The sequence below is a fragment of the Micropterus salmoides genome, unplaced genomic scaffold (assembly GCF_014851395.1).
Source record: "Micropterus salmoides isolate LMB-PRFRI ecotype aquatic unplaced genomic scaffold, ASM1485139v1 Ms_hic_scaffold_5, whole genome shotgun sequence".
In the NCBI taxonomy this organism is placed as follows: domain Eukaryota; kingdom Metazoa; phylum Chordata; class Actinopteri; order Centrarchiformes; family Centrarchidae; genus Micropterus; species Micropterus salmoides.
This window is the reverse complement of record NW_024044237.1, coordinates 10,241,160-10,266,183: the sequence shown is the minus strand read 5'-3', so window position 1 is coordinate 10,266,183 and position 25,024 is coordinate 10,241,160. Positions and strand designations below refer to the sequence as shown.

Sequence of the window (25,024 nt, the reverse complement as noted above, 5' to 3'; positions counted from 1 at the left end):
TACAACCTGTCCGGCGGAAGTTGTGCTGACAGTCTTGTCACAAAAGAAATGGCGAGCGGTATCGGAAGTGAGTAATATTACCTAGCTCTGTTTTGATTTTCTTTGTAATTTCATACAAAAAGTGACAGTAAACAAACTCCAAACACTGCGGAAAATGTAGTTTGGTTGGAGCCAGTGTCGTCGCTGCTTGATAAAACGTTACACCGTGAAGCCGTGTGTGTCTCATGAATGCGTCCCCCCGTAATGAACATTGCTAAGCTAGCGCTACTATTTAAATATTTAGTTATGCTAAGTGTTTGTTGTATTATATGTTTTTCGAATTATATTCAAGCCCCAATACTTGTAAGGAAAACAATAAGTGCTGTAATAAATCTTAGCAGGATACCCTAAACACGATACAAGCTAGCAAGTTTGTATCAACAATTAGCTAACCGTAGCTAGCTAGCCAACTTTGATAACGTAACTAATAAAAACCTTACATGTAACCAACAAAGCGACCCATCGGGTGGCTATTATATTAATCATGGTTTACATCATCAATACATCACAGACCGTATGGTTTATATTTGGGTTGTGTGGGGACAGGGCCGTCAGATATAAAGTAACGTTATGTGTTACTGTAAACAAATTGCTCCGGTGAAAAACAAACAGCCAAACTGGGATGACAAAAGTTAACGTTGAATCTCAAATTAAATTAATCAACTCTGACAGAGCACATTGTAACTCATTACCTTGTTGTGTTTCTCTGTGTTTTGTGTAAGTATGTTGTGTGCATATTGTTTAATGACGGAATGCAGTGACTTCTCAGTGTTTTAGCGAAATGGGTCAAATGTAACTGTTATATGTTATCATGCGCGGACGTTAACTTACTTGATAGTTGTTTACACTTTGAAATAAATAATTTCCGTTGACTGGTAAAAAGCCATGGGCTACCTGGACATGTTATAATTTATTTTTACTTTTTCCACAGAACACAAGATACTGAATGTGGGGCCAACAGAGCCCTGGTCAGTCAGGGAGAAACTATGCCTGGCCTCCTCTGTGATGAGGAGTGGCGACCAAAACTGGTAAAAAGAAAACCTACTTTTTATTGTATTGTGTTGATTAATGTTACCGACATTGTATTGTTGTCCTTCTTTTAACTTTGCACTACATTCCTCTGTCCTGCTGTGCCAATTTGAATGTCACCTACGGGAATCAATAAAGGAACATGGCGATGGAACAGTAAAGAAAGACACATGCCTTTGATGTGGGAGATCAGAGTTTGATTCCCTCTGCGACACATCCATGTGTCTGTGAGCAAGACACTTAACCACTAATTGCTCCAGAGGCGTGCGACCTCTAACATATATAGCGAGTTTGGATAAAAGCATCAGCTAAATGTAGTCTTAACTTAACATTTCTTAACAATTCACTCAACTGTTTTCGCCATTCACAAAAGGGACAGAAACATCATAGAACAGATGGATTACTTTCAGAAGTAAAGTAAGGAGAAGACATGCATTTAAGATTTTTGTTTTTTGCTGTATCACACATGTAATGGAGGTAGAAAATCGACCCCAGCATCTAACAATCTCCATTATATCTGTTTTTGTTGTTCTTTGAACATGAGCAGTGTTACACCACAGTCCCTTACGCCATATTATAAGCTGTTACCTGTAAGGCTTCAGTGTTTGCCTCTAGTCTTCTCTGATTTTTTGAGTACCTCTTATTGGCTAAACTGCTATTGTCCATAACAAGTCACCTGAACTGATGAATACAATGTACTTCAGCCCAAATGTCTTCAGATAGAAGTTGTGGATAGCCAGTATTGTGTGCTGATATTTAATATCAGTAGCTGCTAAAATATAACAAAAAATTATGATGTATGTAAGTATAAAATTAAAGTGTATAAAAACATGCTGTCTACACAAACTATTTACTGCAAATAAATCAGTCCAAACATCTGTTACCTTTTTTTAACAAAATGAAGTTTTCTGTCTACAGCTCTAACAAAAAAGAGCATCAACCCATCATTACACACCTGGGTTTACTTCATGTAAGAGCCAGTCTGAAAAGTTTTCTCTTTTTAAAAATAAGTGTTATAGCTCACATACATTATCTAGTTATGCAGGTCCTTTTTAAATGTGTTGGGCTCCATTTTGACCACTAGAGGACAGACTTGGGCAAGTTATAGTTTCTGAATGTTGACTGATAGGATCTCACTCAGCGGTACCATAGACTGTATATAAAACAGTACATGGCTTGTAAGACGAGATCAATATCAGCCTCAGTATTTATGGAAAATAAAACAACAATGAATAAGCAATGAAAAAAATTACTAAATAAAGAATGTAGGAACAGACTGAAAACTGTGCCAATGCTTACATGACATGATTTTTGTTTTTCTTTCACCTGTCTTCATTCATTCCTAATTTGAATGCATTTCTTCAGCTACCGATGCATTTATCTTCATATCATTTTCTCAACATCTGTTTATTGTGAGGAATTTCTCTCTTGTCTTCCAGGGTGTCCGTAAGTAGAGCCATCAAGCCTTTCTCAGAGCCTGGCCGTCCACCTGACTGGTTCTCACAGAAGGTGAGAAAGCTGCAAACTTGCACAATATTTTCTCCATTTGTCATTTGAGCAGAAAACTATGATGAGCACTTCTCAGGCCGTTGACCAACATTTGCCTCACCATAACACATTTGCTCTCTGTTTCTTAGCACTGTGCCTCACAATACTCTGAGCTACTGGAGGCCACAGAAGCACCTAAGTCAGTATTGTAACACAGACATACACCTACGTGCGGGATTATAATATTGTGTGTTGCTTTCTTTTGTTTTTTTTATATCGCAGGTAAAACCTTTTGTGAGTTGACTTTGTACCCTCCTTTGCTGCAGGCGTAAGCGTGGTGAGAAGGGTGAGGTGGTCGAAACCATTGAAGATGTCATCGTTCGTAGGCTAACTACTGAGAGGATAGAGGAACTCAAAAAACTACTGCGAGACACACAAGAGCAGTACAGGTACACACACACTTAAAAAAAGAAGACCACTTGTAATCCGTTCGAGGATTGTGAGACATGGCCTTTAACCCTCCTGTGCTTTCTGTCCTGACAGGAAGTTGAAGAAAGAGGTGGATCTGATACAGACGGGTCACATGGACTCACAGCTGAAGGAGCTGTGGGCAGAAATCACGCTGTAAGACTCCTATCAGTTATTTTGTTTGATGCCAATTACTTGCTTACTATACAATTAATATGTAAATGCTTTCACTTATTCATTGTATAACTAGCCACATTCGCAGCACATGTGTGTGTGCACCTGGTATGTACGCCAACTGACATTACATAAACAAACTTGGTATGTAGCCACAAGTCATGGACAGACTGTGTTATTAGCAGTGAGTTTGAAGTGTAAGGACTACACAAGCATCTAGGTAGGTACATTTATTGTCACAATATAACAGTTTATATAATGAAATGGAGCTTTGTAACTCCCTTCTGCTACATAGCAGACAACATTAATACAGAAGCAATTATACAAATGGTAAACAATATTAAATTATCACTGGAGCAGTGCTGAGGATGAATTTCAGGGTCTGATAGCTTGGGGAAAAAAGCTGCTCTGCAGTCTGGTGGTGTGGCAGCAGAAACTTCTATATCTCTTCCCAGAAGGTGGCAGGGTCAACAGGCTGTGGCTGGGTGGGTATGAAATCACTTGTTATTTAATATACAGTCAGGTCCATAAATATTGGGACATCGACACAATTCTAATCTTTTTGGCTCTATTTACCACCACAATGGATTTGAAATGAAACGAACGAGATGTGCTTTAACTGCAAACTTTCAGCTTTAATTTGGGAGTGTTTACATCCAAATCAGGTGAACGGTGTAGGAATTACAACAGTTTGTATGTGCCTCCCACTTTTTAAGGGACCAAAAGTAATGGGACAGATTAACAATCATAAATCAAACTTTCACTTTTTAATACTTGGTTGCAAATCCTTTGCAGTCAATTACAGCCTGAAGTCTGGAATGCATAGACATCACCAGACGCTGTGTTTCATCCCTGGTGATGCTCTGCCAGGCCTCTACTGCAGCTGTCTTCAGTTCCTGCTTGTTCTTGGGGCATTTTCATTTCAGTTTTGTCTTCAGCAAGTGAAATGCATGCTCAATCAGATTCAGGTCAGGTGATTGACTTGGCCATTGCATAACATTCCACTTCTTTCCCTTAAAAAACTCTTTGGTAGCTTTTAGACGACAATTCTAGTGTCAAGAATCCTCATTTACTGCTCACAGTGAACTATTGAGTGTCGATTATACAGAGGGTAACGAATGAGTGAACAAGGCAGGGATTTTGGACACAACCATACTCTCTGTATGTATACCAGTGAGCAACGACACTGGAGTGGTTAATTGCTCAATGACAATTATCACAAAGAAATGGAGAGGGTTCATCCAGTTGGTTCTGCAGCCTTTCAGCCTTTCAAGATTCCTCTTTCCTTTATGCGATTGTACCACCCTGTGTTCCCTCTTTCCAAATTCTTAAACTGTGATTTTCCAACCTCAGAAAGAAGAAACAGGATGAGGAGGAAGCAGAACAGAAGAGGAAAGCCACAGACACGGCGTACCAGGGTAGGTTCAGTCCGCACACTGTGAAATATGTAATTTGTCTACAGGAAATCTGAATATCTTGGTTCATGTGGGTATTTATCGTGAACTTCATAGTCTGTGATATGTGTTTACACATACAGTTTTTTACATTTATAATATCTGTTTTTTTGCCAAGAAAAGCATATAAAATAAAACTCCTTACTGTTGAATGGTTTCATGACATTAAGGACAAAGAAACACTGATGCAAACATTCAGACACATTGCTCACAAATTTAATAATTAACAGCATTCTATATATAACATTAATAAGATTATCAACAAGGAATATGTAATAGGCCAATATTTTTATCCATTTATATTCCATTGAGGCCTTTCCCAGTTAGTGCTAGAAGGCTTTGCCCTGGCCTCATCTTGGAATATTTTTTTTGATGATTTGTTAAGCCAAGGGATTGTTTCTCTGGTGTGCTTTGTTTGGAATGACAATGCTATCACAAGATACCTTGCTTGTGATTTCTGTGCTGCAATTTTTTTTTCAGATTCCTTGAAGAAGGTTCACTTCACAAACCGATTCATTCTCTCCCCCTCTGACCTTTTCTTTCCATCACAGCTCGTCAGGCGGTGAAAAACACACCCAAGCGTCTGCCCAGTGTAACTGTACGTTCTCCTCTGGGTGCCAGCCCCCCTGCCATAGACTCTCAAGCTGACACTTTGGTCCCCACGTCGCCCATGGATACAGGAGGTGTTGCCTCTGATGACACAATCATCCACTCAGTTGTAAGAGGATACGTGTTTGTTTCATATACTCTGCAGATAACACAAGAATACTGCAGATGCTGAGAGAAAAATGTGATAAATAACTTTTATCTAGCAAAGGCATTTCCATCATAAAAACGCACACACAAGATGCAGGACCACACACTTTTTTTTCATAAACGATTTCAGTGGCTGTTCCAGGGACTCGGGATCTAACAGAAACTTGCGCGATCCAACATGACTTGAGAAATAAACAAGCATGGAGGAAGACTGTCGTCATCAGCTAGTTATGCTTGTGTGTAGTTTGTTTCGCACATAAAAACAAGAAAGATGATATGTTGGATGGATGAACTCATGGCTGAGAAGAATGTATCAGCATAGTTAATACATTTTATAGAGCAAACAAGTACAAAATGCATTGGTGACGCTTCCCGGTCAGCTCGCTCTGAATGGCTGTTGCTGGTTTCTAAATATAAATATTTACATTTCAAATCGGAAAGCTTCCAAACATTTCCAGTCGGTAACCTTAAGATTGTGTCTGTAAACCCCTCACACTACAGATTTTTTGGGGCAGATAATCAGTTCAAACCAGCCTCAAATCAGGAACATCCCCACGATTTTCGGGAGGGTCAAATCGGACCCAAAATCTGCCCAATTGTCCTCTAGTGTGGGGCCAGCATTACTGTACTTCACAAGTAGGGTTGGGCTGATAGACGATTCCATCGACAATAGCTGACAGACATCATGACGTTGAGCAGGCATCATGATTGTAAAACCCCGCCCCTGGGCAAAAAATCAAAATCTTTCACACAATACCGCCATGTAAAAGCAAGTTTTTTCACCACGAACATTATAAATTTTAAGCATGCTTCGCACCTTCCTCTGAATTCTCTTCTCCCCATACTCAGATACACATACAAGAGGCCTATGCCTCAGTTAAACCACCTCTCTCTGTCCTCCCCGTCTACTCAACTTTCTCCATCAGCAATACGTTTTGTAAAGTTGCTTAAAAGACACAGAACTTTTTTCTTTTTTCTTTTTTCTATCCATTATCACGGCAGCAGGTGAGCTGCTTGTTAATGACGCAGCCTATCAAACAACTGAAACCAACATCTGCACCCTATGTGTTCACTGCTGCTTTACCTGGTCTGTGCTCGTAAAAGATCCACCGTGACTTGTAACGTCATAGGCTACCAACTTTTTAACCGAGTGAAGTCTGCATGCACATAAGGTGACCGCTATCCAATATTGCAGCTCACATACTGCCAGCCACTCTCACTGACTCTTTGCTGCCTCTGCCAGGCCCAGGGGGTCGGCGTGTTTCTACCAGCGACGGATGCTCCAGGGTCCAAAGATGGAGGCCTGGCCGCTTTAGTAGATGATTCACCACAAAAGAGGCTCTTAACCCAGAAGGCCACACCGCCACCCTCACCTCTCCTGTCAGAACTGCTGAAAAAAAGCAACCTCATCTCGTCCGGCCCTCGTGTGGTGAGAGCCAGCTTAGCTTGGATCATAACATCTAAAACTACAAGAATATAAAAGCATATGAAGCAACAAGCAGGACTAGGTTGTAATTCAAAGGCAGCAGATCTTACCACAATGTTGTAATTTAATGTCAGTTGTTTTTTTTTTTGTAGTGGATTAAACATCACTTTTGTCTTTTATTTATTGATGTTAGGTTGGTGAGGGAGACACTACTGGAAGCCTTACCAATGGAGTACAGACAGTCACCACAGCCACTGCACTACCACCTCATGAGGTCATCACAGGTAAATATACTGTGAAGATAATGATGCTGGGTTCAGACCTAATAATTACTTCTACTACTTACTTGGGGGTTACTAATTATTCTTCGGTGTATGTTTGCAGAGGGTGAAGTGGAAGCTGCAGTGAAGGCAGAGCTCGTTGAGGGGACGGGATTGGTAGAAGAGGACCTTACCGTGTCGTACATGGGAGACGATCTGGATCTGGAGACAGTAGGAGACATCATTGCCATCATAGAGGAGAAGGTACATACTTTGTTTATTTTCAAAAGGCACATCCATTTGTTTCATACACCAAGAGCATGACCCCACAGAAGAACTGTGGGTAGTTCTCCAAGTTGTTTGGGCACACCAAATATTGATTTGATTTAGATTTTTCTTTTATTTATTTACATTAACATGCCTATTTTTGAATGCATTCTTTTTTTTTTTTTTTAAACCTGTCCTGCCCAGCAGCCTGGTATAGAGTATAATGACCTGGATACCATATTGTGCCAGACAGATTTTACTTTACCAAGAGAGTATTAAAATACTCCTTTGTCTGTTTTATTATTTATTTAATTATGTATTGATTTGTCACCGATTTTGACCTGTAAGAGAAGGGGGATGGAAGGTGGGGACAACAGGGAAAAGCTGTAGGAAACACCAATTGCAGAAATGGCAGTTGACAACGTAATGCCGACGGAACGCAAAAAGCGTAACCCGCGGAAGAGCAGCGCCCAGACCGACCGCGGCGCGCACACAACATAGACCAGTGTTCCCCCCCACCCAGCACCCCACCACCGCGTAGCGAACAACCAAAATGCCCAAATGCCACGCAATCATCAACACCAATGCACAAGTGACGAGCCCAACGCGCACAATGCGCGAGCACGGCAACACCCAATGCCCAGCAGCCCCCCGCGAGTCCCGCGTGCGAGGTCGGGCAAACGAGAGAGAGCAAACGGAACAACACCACAGCGAAAGCCAGCGGAGAGAAACACCAGCAGCAAGTCCCAGCCCGGCAGCAAACGCGCCGCACAGGTCACCGTGCACCCGCCAATTAAAGTCCGCCGTCCCCCCAACCGCCGGAAAAAACTAAGGCCCCCGGCACCAGCCGACATCCCCCATGCCCAGCACGCCCCCCGGCCGCCGTGCAACACCAGCCAAACCAGCATCGAGGCAAAATCAACTAGCTTTTTGAATGCATTCTTGGCTTACAGCATTTTTTCCACACTTGCCTACATTGTTTACACAGTACAATATATATACACATATACTCTATATATGTATCTATACTAAAATATATTACTACTCTAGAATGTGAAGGAATAATGTATTAATGACTGAAAAAATTCAAGCAAAGCAAAACACATTAAGAACCAGATGTTGTATACCAAAGACAGAAATCTGCTGTTCTTTACGGCATCAGTCGTTTGTTTAATGATCACCTGATTTACTTGCAGGTGCCTTACCATGTACTTAATGTTAGAACACATTAAAATCTAAATGTTTGACGTGTTCCCAGCGCAGTAAAATACCTGTAGGCACAGAATTATGTAACATAAACATTTCCTTAATCATTGTCATAGTCATAATACTAGCCTTTTTTTTCTCCCATTCTTTTGTGTCTTCTTGTCTCTGTCCTTCCCTCCCTCATCCCAGGTCGATGACTCTGTGGAAGCCTTGGATGCGGCAGCAGTGGAAGCAGCTCTCTCTCTCTGTGAAGAGGCCGTCTCAGAAGGACACACCCTCCCTGGGCCCTGGGAGACCCAGGAGCTGAAGGCCTCAGACCCAGGACCCACAGTCCAAGAATCCGATCCCACACAGGAGCCTCAGGATGTGGCCGCAATGTCAGCCCTGATCCCTGCGGGCACAGAGACCCAGAATCAACCAGAAACTAAAACAGAAGAACAGCTGAAGGGAAACTGTGAAGGACCTGAGGTGACAGGAAGCGATGTCACCTCTGACGACGGTGCAACAGGTAGTGAGGTTACAGAGGAAGGGACAGCAGGCAAGGAGGCCACTGAAACAACAGTCAAGAGTGAAGGAGAGGAATGGAGCCAGCCGGAGCCCAACCCACCTTGCCTAGGTGGGTGGTGTACTTATGTAGACACACACAGAAATCATGCTTATATATTTCTGTTTTTCTTATCCTCTTCTCATTTTTGTCCCACAGACTCTGAGGACAGCTCTGTGTCCGGGAAAGAGTCCAAGGTAAAACACTTGTGCACACTTACACACATGCACGACCTTTGTAAAACAGTCATTTTACCCTGTGTGTGTTTTCTTGAATCCAGGAGGTGAAGGAGGAGGAGGCGGGGAGCGAGGGCGACCCAGACGAAGGGATGGAGCTGAAGGAGGAGTGTGGGGAGGGGGAGGGTCCTTATCTGTCGGAGGTGGAGCGGGCAGCCAGTGAGAGTGAAGACGGTTACGGCCCGCCCTCCCAACGCTACACAGCCGATTCACTGGCCAGCAGCCCGGCCTCTTCGTCCCAGCTGTAGGTGTCCACAGGACTGTGTGTTTTATCATAAAAGCTCATGGTTTTACAACTTCTGTGTATTTATTTTCTGCCCTTGTGAAAGCGCTTTGTAACATGGATTTTGAAAAGTGCTCCGTAAAAAAAGATTATTACTATTATATACTATTACCCATCATAATAACCGTTTTTATCTGTTGGCTACTATGTAGTGTTGAAGTGGCTTGTGTGAATCCATGTCCTAAGATAACCCCTGCTCTTACCAGAACAAACATTTTAGTAGAAAAGCTGATTTAAAACTTGATAAAGCTTAGCTGGCATTTGAATATTTATGTCATGACCTCTGAATCAGATCAATTTCTCTGAGCTAAGCAGCCTTCACCAGCTGACATAAAATATGTGCTTTTGTCTCTACTTGTGATTCTTCTTTTGCTTCCTCTTTCACTGTGAACTTCACAATCTTCTCTTCTTTCCCATTCTGCTTACTTCCTCTCTACTCCTGTTCTGCTCTCTTCTTTTCCCTCTCATCACTGTATCAGCTCTACATGTGGTGAGGACCAGGAGGCGGTACAGGCCCAGAAGATCTGGAAGAAAGCCATTATGCTGGTTTGGAGAGCCGCAGCCAACCACAGGTGGAGCAACGAATCAAAGGCTTTTTGGCCAAAATACTAATTTTGTTTTGGTTGTAATGAATGCATGAATATATGTTTGCCTAAAAACAGTCAAGGCATTATGCTTACTAAACCCTTGCTAACATCCCATAGCAGCTCAAGAATGAGCCCTTTAATTAGGCCCAAATCTACTTGTTTATTCAGCGTTTTTGTTGCTTTTTTGTGCTTTTTAGCTAAACTGAAATACTACGATTTGGAGCAAATTAGCTTTTGTTAGAACAATTCTTAACCCACCGTTGCAAAATTAAATGGTAGTTTTCACTTTTTCTTCTCAACAAATCTCAGTATGCAATAAAAACATTTTTCAGCAGGTTTTACAGTCAGTGAATTCATGTTTCTTTCAGGTATGCCAGTGTCTTCCTGCAGCCTGTGTCAGACGACATCGCGCCTGGTTACCACAGCATCGTACACAGGTAAGAACACACACGGGCAGACACGTTTTTAGTCAACTCACACACATTAAATGAGCAATATAATGTTGATTGTTTGTGGTGAACACAAAGTTTAATAAATACATCTCCCTCCCCCTGCTGTAGACCCATGGACCTATCTGCCATTAAGAAGAACATTGAGTCCGGTGTGATCCGTACAACAGCTGAGTTCCAGCGCGACATCATGCTAATGTTTCAGAATGCTGTCATGTACAACTCGTCGGATCACGACGTATACCATATGGCTCTAGAGATGCAGCGTGACGTCCTGGAGCACGTTCAGCAGTTCCTGGCCACCCAGCTCATCATGCAGACCTCGGAGAGCGCCATCTCCGCCAAGAGCCTCCGCGGCAGGGAGGGAAACCGTAAGCCAGGAGAACCGGCTGAGAAGGTGGGTTTGGGTGACTTGATGGGGGTGAATTTAGAGTCTGTCAAACAAGTAAACAAAGAACTCCAAAAATGCACTGGACAAAATTATTGGCACCATTTTAAAATCTTCAGAAATAATTGTATTTTAAGCATGTGACACTACTTCAATTTGTAATTCTATTCATCTGTAGCAATTAACCAGGTGCTGGCAATGTGGAAGTCACACCTACAGCCAGTTAATATGGAGAAAGGTTTGTGTTGTGGTGCCTGTGTGTACCACACTCAGCATGGACAAAAAAAAGAAGAGAAAATGTATGGGGGTAAAACAATGCCTATTAATTATTGAAAATGAACAGATGACGAGTCACAAATGGATATTGCAACTTGTAAACACAAACAAATGGATTCAAAATCCGCACACAAAAACTCCTCATGATTCACAAATATAACTTATCTAATATATAACACGATCTACTTGTCCATGCTTAATGTGTTTAATGTTCCTGTGTCCACTGTATGCAATATTGTGAAGAAGTTTACGGCCTGTGGCACTGGAGCTGATCACCCTTGACGTGGACGGAAGAGAAGAATTTATGAAAGATTGCAACAAAGGATTGTTTGAACACTGGATATAGAACCTCCATCAACTTCCAAACAAATTCAGGTTGTCCTGCAAACACCGGGTACAACAGTGTCAGCTCGCACTATACGTTGCCATCTGAATAAAAAGGGACACGATGGTAGGAGACCCAGGAGGATCCCACTGCTCACACAAGAAAAAAAAAAAAAAGAAGCCAGATGATGGAGGTTCACTGATGTTTTGGGTTGCTTTGCTGCTTCAGGCGCTGGATGTCTTGACTGTGTGTATGGCAATATGAAATCTGAAGACTACCAAAGAATTCCGTGGCGAAATAACGAGACCAGGGTCAGAAAGCTGGGCCTCCGTCAGAGGTCATGGGTCTTACAGCAGGATGATGATGCATAGCATCCTTCTAAAATCACCCAAAAATGGTTTAAGACAAAGCAGTGGCCAGCACTGAGTCAAGATCTCAATCATACATACAGCACCTGTGGAGACGTCTCAAATCCCATCATATCTCAAAGACCTGGAGCAGTTGGCAAAAGAAGAGTGGCCCAAAATACAGAGATGTAAGAAACTCATTGATGGCTACAGGAGGCGAATGGTTTCAGTTATTTTTTCCAAATGGTGTGCTACCAAATATTAAGTTTATGTTGCCAATAATTTTGATCCAGTCCATTTTTCTCTCTGAGAAACATGAGAATACCAAAGCATTTCTAATTGCAACAGTTTTGTGGGAGAAGTAGTGCTTTATGTGACAGATATGCAGGGGTGCCATTACTTTTGGCCATGACCATATGATGATTCTCTGTTGTGTTACTACTGCTCGCAGACATCATATATAAAATCTGTGTTCAAATACATGAATTTTAAGGTTGAAAATGAAAACCATGTTACTTAGCAGAATGTTATTTTACTTGCTAAGTTCTTGGACAGGTTAGTTATGGTTTGTGAATATGAACACATTTTGTGAAAAGTCATGAATGGATATGTTACACAGTCAGTATAGAAACACGTCCTTCCATGATGGCAGATATTTAGGTCCTTAGACTTTGAACTAGTTTAATGGATTAAGAGCACCAGCATTTACAAGTTCAGGGCCTTTGGATTGACTTTGCCATGTTTAAATGCTATTTCTTGCAGTAACACTTAAATTATTTACATGATCCTATGACGGTATTGATCACCACACGTGAAATATGTGTTGTTTTCTTCCATCGATATGGGACAGTTTGCTGATGTGAAGAAATCTAAATTGAACTGTCTCAGCTTATAGGAGTGACAATTTCACCTTCTGTTTTGTAAAGAATTTACCCTCAAAGAAATCAATCAACTTTTGACATTTTACTTGTTGTGATGTTACCCTGAACAACATACCTTTAGTATATGACATCTGTTTAAATCCATGCTACTTTTAAATCTATCAATTTAAAGAGCTTTTATCCACCTTTTTGAACTAAACACTTAGTTTGCCGGAGGCTTACTGTAGCTGAATCATTCTACACTAATTTCTTCATGTACTGTCACTCAGCGTAAAGTGCTAAAGTGTGAAGCACCAGATCCAGCGATGCTCTGAGGACACAATGAATGATTTTGGTGTCTATGAGCTGACAAGTGTGCCGATATTTCAAAAGCTAGACACTTGGCACTGATTGTAGGTAATATATTTGCATTCACATCAGCATCATACAAGTCATCATACAAGACATGCACACATTGTTGAATCCATGGAATACTTGGAGACATCTGGTCAACTCGGCTCAGTTGTCTGTCACCAGGTCCACCCTCCTCTCCGCTTGCCACAATGTGCTTCAGTGGAATAATTCCTGGTGTTGACTTCCCGGCTTATTCATGTCCTGCATGTTTGCTGCATCGCTCCTCACTAACTTCTCTCTGTCTGCATCTGCCTGTCGCTGACTCAGCTGTTTGTCTGCCGTTGGTCTGCTATTGTCTGCAGTGCATTTTAATATTTGCTGTTGTGTTGTGTATTGCTTTGTCTTAACTGTATGGATGTTGGAGTCTTGAGTGTGTGTTACAGGGTTCCTGTTGGTCATGGCATTTTTGAAATGTCAGTTTCAGACAGAATATTTTGGAATTTGCTATGTTTTCTTGGAAAGTCTTGGTGAATTTTGTAAATGGTGTTATTTTACAGAACACATTTGACAAAATCCACAAATGTATTCAATGTTTTAGTCTTTGTTGTTTCTCTAATCTACAGCAAGCTCAGCTGGAGTTGAAATGAGACTGTCACACCCTTTTTAGAACCTTACTTAGCTGAAGAATATTAAGAGAATTTCATCTGTAGTTCATGGGAAGTGGTACGACTGAATAAATGCCATATGTTTCATAAGGGCCATAATTGGAACTCTGGTATATGTGAGTCATAAGATTATGTTTGCGTGTTTGGGAGTGTGCTTGCCTTGTAAACGTGTTTGATTGTCTCCGGGGGGGGGGTCTTCGTGACGTTGTGTGACTACTTATGTGTCTGTGTATGTGCCGTGCAGCGGTGGAATGGACGCTCGTTCCTCGGCGCTCTTCTGTGTTTGGCGCAGACTTGTATGAAACTTGCTTTCTCACGCACATGTGTGTTTTCTCTCTCTTTCTCACTCAAATGTTTGTCCTCCTACAGGACAGTGTCCCAATGGCCTCTCCTGCTTTCCTTCTCTCTCTCTTTGTAAGTATTCAGGTTCTCCCTCAGATTTCACCAGAACCAGGCCACGCTCCGCACACGCTTGTCTCAACGCAAACACGCACATACACAATGTGACACACTCGGCACACATCTGTCTATACCTCTCATCTTTTATTTTTTCTCTCACTTCAGTTATTGTTTTAGTTGCATTAAAAGGAAGCAAAACAGTTCTGAAAATAAAAGTATTTAGTATTAATATTTAGGATTTAAGTCATTAGAGCCATTTAAAAACTTGCTACTATTATTGGTGTTAATCAATAATATCGTAACTGCAAATACGCTGTAACTATTCAACAATCTTTCAGTTTTAAAGTTGGAAATAAAAATCTGGTTTGATCAGATTTGATTGACAGTTGCACCTTTTGTCCAATAAAGTCACAGTAGCTCAGACAGAAATACACAAAAATACAGAAATCTTTCATGTGAAATCACTATAAATGTTATAACTTTGTAGGACCCCATCAGTCTTGTGAGCAGCTGAGAAAATAGATTTTCATGGCCTTTTAAGAAAATAGTTTTTGTTTGTTTGTTGTCTCTTGTGATTTTTTTTCAGGCAACCATGATAACTTCTTTGACTTGAGACAATACTTTGGACTGTTTCTCTAATGTTTCTTTGTTTTTCCTGTCGGTGGAGAGTAGTGATCTAGCGAGTCATTGTGTGGCTAGATGAAATGCTTTAAAAAAGAGCAACTTGAAGGTTGAAGACTCCAGTGAATCAGTGTGTAGCACCACACACAGTAACTTGAAGTTGTTTCTGGAAGAGTTTACGTCTGCATCGAAAAAGACGAATTGGATGTGGCGTAACAAAAGGAAGAGGGTAGTTCTAGTTGAAGTATGGATTCCATTGCTGGATTTGACACTGAAGAGGTTATAAATGTGTATTCATACACGTATAATGGACCACAGCCATATAAATATGGGACTGTTGAGAAAATAATTGAGAAATTAAGTTCAGGTATAAGAACCAGTGGAGAACTGGGCAGGCGTCCCGGAGTCACCGGCTAATGATAGCTAACGCTCTGTTCGCATCACAATATTGGAAAGTTTGCCACATACAGTGGGGAGAACAAGTATTTGATACACTGCTGATTTTGCAGGTTTTCCTACTTACAAAGCATGTAGAGGTCTGTAATTTTTATCATAGGTACACTTCAACTGTGAGAGACGGAATCTAAAACAAAAATCCAGAAAATCACATTGTATGATTTTTAAAATAATTAATTTGCATGTTATTGCATGACATAAGTATTTGATCACCTACCAACCAGTAAGATTTTTTACTCACACTTAAACAGTAAGAACTCACAGACCTGTTAGTTCTTCTTTAAGAAGCCCTCCTGTTCTCCTCTCATCACCTGTATTAATTGCACCTGTTTGAACTTGTTACCTGTATAAAAGACCCCTGTCCACACATTCAATCAAACAGACTCCAACCTCTCCACAGTGGCCAAGACCAGAGAGGTGTGTAAAGACATCAGGGATAAAATTGTAGACCTGCACAAGGCTGGGATGGGCTACAGGACAATAGGCAAGCAGCTTGGTGAGAAGGCAACAACTGTTGGCGCAATTATTAGAAAATGGAAGAAGTTCAAGATGGTCTGGGGCTGCATGCAAGATCTCACCTCGTGGGGCATCAATGATCATGAGGAAGGTGAGGAATCAGCCCAGAACTACACGGCAGAACCTGGTCAATGACCTGAAGGGAGCTGGGAACACAGTCTCAAAGAAAACCATTAGTAACACACTACGCTGTCATGGATTAAAATCCTGCAGCGCACGCAAGGTCCCCCTGCTCAAGCCAGCGCATGTCCAGGCCTGTCTGAAGTTTGCCTATGACCATCTGGATGATCCAGAGGAGGAATGGGAGAAGGACATGATGAGACAAAAATAGAGCTTTATGGTCTAAACACCACTCGCCATGTTTGGAGGAAGAAGAAGGATGAGTACAACCCCAAGAACACCATCCCAACTGTGAAGTATGGAGGTGGAAACATCATTCTTTGGGGGTGCTTTTCTACAAAGGGGACAGGACGACTGCACCGTATTGAGGGAGGATGGATGGGGCCATGTATCGCGAGATCTTGGCCAACAACCTCCTTCCCTCAGAAAGAGCACTGAAGATGGGTTGTGGCTGGGTCTTCCAGCATGACAACGACCTGAAACACACAGCCAGGGCAACTAAGGAAGCGGGTCCGTAAGAAGCTTCTCAAGGTCCTGGAGTGGCCTTACCAGTCTCCAGACCTGAACCCAATAGAAAATCTTTGGAGGGAGCTGAAAGTCTGTATTGCCCAGCGACAGCCCCGAAACCTGAAGGATCTGGAGAAGGTCTGTATGGAGGAGTGGGCCAAAATCCCTGCTGCAGTGTGTGCAAACCTGGTCAAGAACTACAGGAAACGTATGATCTCTGTAATTGCAAAGAAAGGTTTCCAAATATTAAGTTCTGTTATACCAAATATTAAGTTCTGCTTTTCTGTTATATCATATCATACAATGTGATTTTCTGGATTTTTGTTTTAGATTACGTCTCTCACAGTTGAAGTGTACTTATGAAAAAAATTGCAGACCTCTACATGCTTTGAAGCTGCTGTGTGTACTGAAGAAGCGGCACCAGCTATCAGCCTCATATAGTCTTGAGCTGAGACCTAATATGATGCAATGTTGATAAAAAGAGCATTTTGAAGACTGTTGCTTAAAATGGCTACTTTTTACTTCTTTTTTTCGTTTTTTTTTTTTTTCTTTGCCCTTCTCTCTTTTAAAGCAAATACAATTCTGCACTTTTCAAATGGTCATTTTCAGGAAAGGTTCAGTATAGATTTAGACAAAATTCAACCTGCAAGTTGCTCTTTAAGGTACTAAACCTTAGGATCAAAAACTCACTAGTAAAAACCAGACCATGAGCACCCAGCCATACCTTTTATATACTACAATTAAAGGGCCTCTTTGTCTCTCACTCCTCCTCTGACAGTTTCTCACACTCACTCACACTGTCCGTGTCACCCTCATAGGCTTCTGCACACACACAGACAGGCTCCAGTAACCTTTCATCACCCAAGCTTCCGTCGACCTTCGGTTATTGACTCCATGCCGGTTTCCTGTGTTTTTCTGTTTACGTGCGATTGTACATGTCTCTGCATGTTATAATTTCTTTTCTCCTTCTTTTCTTTTCAAATCTTACTTTTTTTGATCATCATTGTATTTTTCTGTTCTTCCTTTGGGGAGGAAGCCTTCCGAGGTGGATTGTGCTGTGTTTGTTTTCTTTGTTTTGTTTTGTGCAGAGCTCAATCGCGTGAGGAGGCCCCTCCACAGGGCCTCCCGCCACTCTGTCCAACTGACCTTTAAATTAATCTGTTAATTTTTTTTCTACTGCTCTTTCTTTTTTCCCTGTTTCTCTTCCATCTGTCTCTATGCTGCAGGATGGAGGCACCAGGGGTCGCCGTAGTGCCATGGAGGCCGACCTAAAAATGAAGAAGTAGACTGACATTTTGAGAGAACTCTGGGAATTGGAAAGGTGGAGCTGATTACCTACTCATAACCTTGGTTGTTTGAAGAGGATTGCGCTCTGTGTGTGTGTGTGTGTGTGTGTGTATATAAGTGTACACATACACTTATTCATCCATGCTTAGACGACCATGTATGTGGACAGGTATATCTGTCGGTTTCTGTGAGAGAGAGAGCTGCATCAAGATTCTTCTTTTCCTGTTCATATGATTGGTTAATGTGCAGCGCACCACTTTCTCCAAGTATCATTTCACCAGCGACGGTAGTAGTCCATCATTTCCCTCTGCTGAGGAGGAACAGCGAAGAGAAATAAAACATCATCACCAGCAAAAGTTTGTTTGGGATCAAATAATGGGACAGAATAAGTTCTGCTTGTCAGATTTAGTCATGCTGAATCACGGAGGCATTAATACTGGTACTTCTTGTTGGACTAACACCAAATGAAACCAAGAATGCTGAATCTATGTCAGTTTGATCACTGCGAAAATATGATTGTGAGATCCACATTACAGCTATTATAAATCTAAACTTGTGTTGATAAATGTAAGAATGAATGATCTTCAATAAGAAAAGCTGTTGATGTCACCAAACTGGAGGGATTTGTCTGCTTTCCTTAGTAATGGGTGAGAACGCCCGTCTGTGTTGTCATAATTTAGCCCATTAACTGCAAATTGCATTTATGTTTCTGCTGACCATTTTCCTTGGCACAAGTTTATAGATTGACTACCTTCCCTTCAAGCAGCCCTCAGACTATAATATTCAGCTTGAGAATTCAATATTATAGCTAGCAGAGGTATAATCCATCAGAGTGTGTTGTCTGTTTCAGTGTGAGAGCAGGAAGCCTTTAGGTGTTGCATTCAAGTACACTCAGGCATCTGAAAATTAATGTCCAAGTCCAGAATACAAGCTAGCTATCATAGAAGGGGTGAAATGCATATTGGGTTGTTAATTTTTGGCATTTATAAGGTTGCTGTTAAGGAGCTTTTACATCAGCTCCTGCTTGGAGGTGTGCTACCATGTAATGATGATCTAAAATCAGGAAGTCAAATTGTTCACTTTATAACTTCCCATAACCTCAAATTTCACAGCTCTTTTATATGTTGTAGTGAAATGAATGAAAACCAATAGCTGCCTTTTGAAGGTAGAGAATCAGGAAATCTAAAAACTAAACTCTTTGTAAAGTGGTTCGCAGAAATGTCAAATATAGGTGGTTTTGTTAATTGGCTCAAACATAGTATGTGGAGTTTGTTTTTGCTGAAGTAGTATTCATGCATCTCTGCTCGTCACTTAGGATGTAGACTGTGTGCTATTTAAATAGCATAAGAAACGTGTTTGTGTAGTGTTAGATGGGAGTACAAAAACAAGTTTCTTACCTGCGAGATGGATCATGTAGTGTTTTGTTTGCGTAGCTGATAAGTGTGTTCCGTTGTACATTTTGTTAAATAAAAAGATTTGATCTAAACCTAAATCATGCCAGGTGTCTCACTTTTTGTGGAAATTGAAGTCTCTGTCTCGACATGGTCCTTTGGTAGAGGGATTTTTCTCCCAGCGTTCGATTTCTTGTAAATCTGCTGTCCCCAGTTGTGTAAGCAACACGCGAACAACTTAAATATCAGTTGTCATTAAGCATAGAGCCCCATAAATGTGAGCTACAGATGTCTGTAGCTTTGTGGTGGGAAATGTTTTACAGTATACAGAAGTATATAGTACACTGAAATTCAAGCACAGGACACTTTGTTGGGTAAAAAAAAAACAATGTTTACTTTACAATTGCATAAATAACAAAAGTACATCACACATCAGGAGTGAGACCTGCCCAGTCCTGGAAGGAAGTTTATGTTTACAGTGTACACTTTTAACGTTCAACCATTGTGCAAAATGCTGTGGACATGTTGGCTACAGAGTGTAGGAAACAAGCAGTTTGACCTCCTGCTCCAAGTCAGACAATATAATATAAACGGGGAAACTCCAGTATTTCCCTGTGCTGTCCAGGCCAAACCTGTGCTTGTAAAGTTAGGAATCACAGTCACACAAAATGTAGTGAAACGGGTTTACATTCTTAGCATTGCCCCTAGTTGAAATCATGGATGACAGGGCTGGCGGAGGAGTAGAGCTTCCTCTTCACCAGCCGGTACTGTGGTCTCAGCTTCAACACTTTGTTGGTGTCAAAAATGTGCATGAGTGGCGGCCAGCCGTCATCCTTATCTGCCTTGAAGATCACAGATAGTTCAAACGTCGAGGTGACACTTGGGTCTGGGAAGATGCTCCCAACAAACGTCAGGCCATCTTTGCCCTCCACATAGACTTTGATGGAGGCGCCCCGGAGCCCGCAGGGCTCATCCGCAGAGGAGCGCACCACGTCCTGGCCCACCCTGGTGGTCATCTGGCGAGGCAGCAGCAGCACCTGGCAGTGGAGGGTGGAAGGTTTGGCCCTTGTCAGAAGGCGCTCCATCTGCCGGGTCACATTCTGCTGAAGGAGCCGCTCCTGCTCAAAGCCAGCGTCCAAGTCGGAAACTGTAGAAAGAGAACAAGAGTGTTGGCATAATTTTAGTTTTAATGGCAGTAAATGCATTTTTAATGAATGGATGCGGTTGTTTAATTTGCCTTTTCACATCCACTGTCGCTGAAATGCATTTCCAGTTTGTCATCACTAAAGCAATCCTTTGACCCTTGCTCTGTCATTTTACTTGCCTCATGTGATAAATGTCTTGCAATGCTGCACTAAACAAAGGCTTTGTATCAGCAGCTGAGAGGAGAAGTGTCATCAGCTGATCCAAGACCTAGATCGGTTACATCAGACACAACCCCATCAAGGAATTCAGCTAATTAATTTGCGCTTCCACTAAATTATATAGTTGAAGTTCCCATGTAACGACTATGGTTATGCATTAATATCAATATATGGTTCTGCCAATTAGAGAGGAGTTTAAATCAACTACTTTTTGCCTTTTCTTTTTGTCCATCACTAGCAAAACTATATTTAACTTTTTAAAACAACTTACAAAGAGAGTTGTTCTCTCTCTCGTCGCAGCTCTCAACGCTGCCCCGCCGGGCTGCACTCGTATTTTGGCCCGGGGCCGTGAGCTGGGAAAAGTACTTTCCGATCATCTCTACGACACTTTCTTCCTCCGAAGGGACGGGCACTCCGTGTCCAAAGAGCAGAGCCGTGGTATAGACCATCCTGATTCCTGTGTGTGAAGCTCCGGTATCCCCTCCAAACGTTTGGTCTGTATCTTCTCCATGTAGTAGGTTAAGTGAGCTGAGCAACTCTATGCGAGGAGCGCGAGACTTTTATACCCGGCGAGCCGTTGGTTGCATCAGCAGAGCTCGCTCGTGAGCGGGCGGGGCTTACCGGCTCACTCCAGAAGGTTCCTGATTCAGGGCGGCGGAGGCTCACGCAACATGTCAGGGCATTGCACCGGGGAGGGAGGACAGAGCTGACACCTGTCACGTAGGGATTTCAGACAAACACTGAATGTAAAGTAAGAGTAGTGGGATATTATACCACTCTAACAACTTTACACGTAACTTTTTGCACTTGTGTTCATTTTCATGTCCTGTTATTTGCCAGGCATTAGCCACTTAGCAGGACCGACTGGCAAACATTGTCAGCAGCATCAAAACGTAACGTTGGGCTATTCTTACAGTATTCCCCACAAATAGCTGGAGCTCAATAATAATAATAATAAGTGGTGGAATGTATGTATGAGGGCATTTACTCAAGTTGTAAGGTACTTGTACTTTACCTTTTTGTAACTCCACACACCCAATTTTAGATTTTATCTACCCAAGTTATTATATGTCACCAACGTTACATTTACCCCAAAGTTATTAGTAACTCTGAAACTGAATCTCATCCAAAACATATAATTAGCTGATAAAATATAATACAATTTTTGTAGATTTCACAGCCCAACAGTAGGCCCCTATATACAGGATAACACTACATTCTACAGGTCCTTTTCCAGATTCATAGCATTAAATTTGGTTGTAATTATGGGAAATGAAAGACTTTTCAATTATTACACTTCCATTGCTATCATACTCTAGAGTGAGTGGGCACAGCAGGTCAGCTGAAAATGAAAAAATGCAGTCAAGTCAATTTGGAAAATAAAGTTTCATGTAATAAATGAATAATGAATTGTAAGTTACTTGGGTTAAAATAAACCTTTCTTGTCACGTAAATTCACATTTCCCCCATTATTACTGTAGCGGAAAAAATTAAAGACATCTTTCCAGGAAAAAACTGTAAAATGCTGCTTACACATTAACTGCACTTGTATTAATGATCCCACAATATATAATATAATGGTATAACTGTCACAGGGCATTTTTTTTTCATATCAATTCATTTTAATTTTAAGAAGATTATTTTACTGCTAATTCATCTGTACTTTCACTTTTTAATTTTTAACATAGGACTTTCCTTGTAATAGAGTATTTTTATATTGTTGTATTGATATTTTTACTTAAGCAAAGGATCTGAGAACTTCTTCTACCACTGGCGATAACTGATATAAAAATCTTCCATTTGAAAGTACTAATAAATTTAACAGGCATTTAGATGGAAATCTACTTGCCTATGACCAATATTTAGGGCATGCATAATGTGGTGTATGTCTAAATGAACCTTTCAGCGGGTAAATGTCTTTATGCACAGACTACAGGCAAGTACTATGTCTAATGAGTTAATAACAGTGTCCTTGTAATGCATTGTTTATGTGTGCTTTATAAAAACACATTTCAGGGGAAACACAAATATAACAAATAACAAGTAATATGATCCAGCAAGTAGTAGAAATTGTTAAAGAAAAAGGTATGGATCTAAAAACTAAAATTCAACATGTTGAATAAGGCATGAACGAATCAACATACAGCTACTTACAGATGCTTCTTAAGGTAAGTATTGAATTCCCTCTAGGTGAGTTTTAATGTGGTTGTTTTGAATTGCTCTGAGAGGGTGTTGTCCAGTCTGGGGAAAAATCTCAAGTGCCACACCTGATTTCTGTTGTTTATCAAAAGCCTGGGAGCGAGAGGTTCTCTACCCCCCACCACCATGCAGGGATGTAGGAATTTAGTTTCTACTCCTACTGAATATCATTAGTATTGCTAAATGATAGAAGTGCTTATTTCATGTATTAATCTCTTCAAGAGTGTTGCTGGCGTGAAGGAAATATCCAGAATGGAGAAATACTGAAATTGTTGGCAGTCCTCCTCAGATGGGAAACAGTTTAAACCTTAAAACTGAAAGATGTAATACAAGTGTAATTTACAAAATGTTTGCTGACATTTAGTGAAATAGTGCTGCCTTTGATCAGTTAATTACCCTTAGCATTTTTTCTTTTGATATAAATAGTCTTGTTATGAAATCTTACAGTATCCATGGTGAAACAATTAGGGTAAACATCTTTAATACATTAATCAGAATTTCCCAAGGATTTTACTGAGAAAAAAATGTACTTGTAACATGAAATGATCTTCCTGGTTGGATTTTAAAAAGCCACATTGGTTATGCTTTATGTCATTTTCCAGGAAATGTAACTCTCATATCTGCTTTTAGTGTATTCCTGTGAGTGTGTTTGAGCACATCAGGTCGAGACATGGTGGCATGAGCCCTGCCTTACTCACAGGTGAGTAACATGGTCTGACACGCCATTCAGACACACACCTGGTAGCATCCACTAAACACAGGACTATATTTTTCTTATTTAAACTCCCACCCCACATAAAAAAAATTACCCAAATTAGAGCCACAATTACTTAACAAACCTTAAATCTTAAATTTAAGGAGCTATGTGGTCCTGACCCAGGTTATATTATTTATCTTTTTCAGATATTTTTTTCATTTTATCTAGTAAAGTGCTTTTATTGCATAGTGTTACATGAATGATGTGTTTTTATGCATATGGCCACATAGTTTAATTGAGACTATCTGCAACATCTTAGATTTCTTGTTGTTTGATACATAGAAACATAACTATTTGTGGAAAATATCGAATGTCAAAATAGTTACATTAACATTCGCTTCAGTTGTCTGGCTGTTAGAGTGAAACTAGCTGAACAATGTCCCGTTCATCTTGGGAACACACACACACTCACACACTCACTAACAGCCAGGATTGTTTGCCTTAAAGTCCTTCCTGGCCTGACGTGGGAGCAGACACGAAGGAGGAAGGCAGTTTTTTTGCACATTGACCTCTTGCCTTACTCACCTGCTTTGGAAATCTCCCTGCTGTGACATCACAGCTCCTAACCAATCCCGTTCAGATTAGATGCTGTCGTCAGAAAGACTTACCACCAAGGAGGAAGTGTCTTTCAGTGGAACTGCAGGGGAAATACATTGTGTTTGCAACCTAACTGACCCACATTGCCTGTGTGGTCATGGGTCTCTGTCTCTTGGCTTGTAAGACAGTATCTGAAACACAAGTCTGTTGTGTTGTAATAAGTTACTAGTTGCATATTACTATTTAGAAAGTAATAATATTACTTTACTTATTACTGGGTAAAACAGTTTACATTACTATATTACTTTCACTACCACCACTAGTTTTTTGGCTAACAGCTGACTTGAACAACATCAGGTCTGGTGCCGCTGACCTGCCACGCAGTCGCGCATTCACTTCAAGGATGTTGCGTTCAGTAACGCAGTAACACAGCGTTATTTAGATTAGTAACTGTAATAATATTACTGTTTTGGAAATAGTAATCCCTTATACTACTAGTTACTGGGAAAAGAAATAATATTACAGTTACTGAGTAACACGTTACTGCCCAACACCTCAGTCATCAGTTCCAAATGAAAACCTACTTTAATGTAAAAAAACAAGCATTTTCCACCTAAACTTGAACAACCAGCACCACCAAATTCTGAGTGATGGTGGCCACCAGTACTGTTTTGTCATGTTGTATGAAGTCATGGCTATCTAAGAGAACAATGAGGGACATGCATCAATTTGCAAAACTGCAAATAAGAAAAGATTGACACTGTGCAGAACAGGCTGATGTCATTCCCTTTGAAATAGCATTTTTATTAAATGAGGTATTGAATGATCGAGTTCTTCCATTTCTTACAAAACCAACGTTTTGTTGACTCTTTGTGATTGTACAGGTGACCAGACAGATCATTCTTGATTCCAGCTGATTCGTTATGATTTAGGATTCTTAGGATATTATAGCTAATCAGAAATGTATGTGATACACCCTTAAAGGTTCT

At 40.9% G+C, this 25,024-nt stretch overlaps 2 protein-coding genes across 3 annotated transcripts; one reads left to right on the top strand and one right to left on the bottom strand.

Moving 5' to 3' along the window:
- brd8b (bromodomain containing 8b) lies at positions 1-19,279 on the top strand. Of its 2 annotated transcripts, none has more exons than XM_038698803.1 (18): positions 1-67; positions 971-1,067; positions 2,508-2,577; positions 2,706-2,755; positions 2,883-3,005; positions 3,100-3,180; positions 4,552-4,616; positions 5,204-5,370; positions 6,652-6,837; positions 7,028-7,118; positions 7,219-7,358; positions 8,757-9,183; positions 9,271-9,308; positions 9,392-9,591; positions 10,110-10,202; positions 10,586-10,654; positions 10,778-11,063; positions 17,727-19,279. In XM_038698803.1, the coding sequence occupies exons 1-18, from the start codon at positions 49-51 to the stop codon at positions 17,784-17,786; spliced, it is 2,262 nt and encodes a 753-aa protein (XP_038554731.1). In that variant the 5' UTR covers positions 1-48; the 3' UTR covers positions 17,787-19,279. The 2 variants fall into 2 exon arrangements, with proteins under 2 accessions (XP_038554731.1, XP_038554730.1); XM_038698802.1 differs by lacking the exon at positions 17,727-19,279 and adding an exon at positions 14,251-14,556.
- A 269-nt stretch (positions 19,280-19,548) lies between these two features.
- Positions 19,549-21,086, bottom strand: si:ch211-39i2.2 (uncharacterized protein LOC449866 homolog). Its single transcript, XM_038698801.1, has 2 exons — positions 20,814-21,086; positions 19,549-20,325 (listed from the first exon to the last, which is right to left on the bottom strand). The coding sequence occupies exons 1-2, from the start codon at positions 20,989-20,991 to the stop codon at positions 19,883-19,885; spliced, it is 621 nt and encodes a 206-aa protein (XP_038554729.1). The 5' UTR covers positions 20,992-21,086; the 3' UTR covers positions 19,549-19,882.
- Between the last annotated feature and the right edge of the window lie 3,938 nt (positions 21,087-25,024).

Excerpts from the sequence above, each read along its gene's own strand:
- brd8b (XM_038698802.1), top strand. Across the intron at positions 2,578-2,705 it reads CTGACTGGTTCTCACAGAAG|CACTGTGCCTCACAATACTC; the intron begins GTGAGAAAGCTG and ends TCTGTTTCTTAG. Across the intron at positions 5,371-6,651 it reads ACACAATCATCCACTCAGTT|GCCCAGGGGGTCGGCGTGTT; the intron begins GTAAGAGGATAC and ends TGCCTCTGCCAG.
- si:ch211-39i2.2 (XM_038698801.1), bottom strand. The coding sequence starts at position 20,991 with ATGGTCTATACCACGGCTCTGCTCTTTGGACACGGAGTGCCCGTCCCT. Across the intron at positions 20,326-20,813 it reads GAGAGAGAACAACTCTCTTT|TTTCCGACTTGGACGCTGGC; the intron begins GTAAGTTGTTTT and ends CTCTTTCTACAG.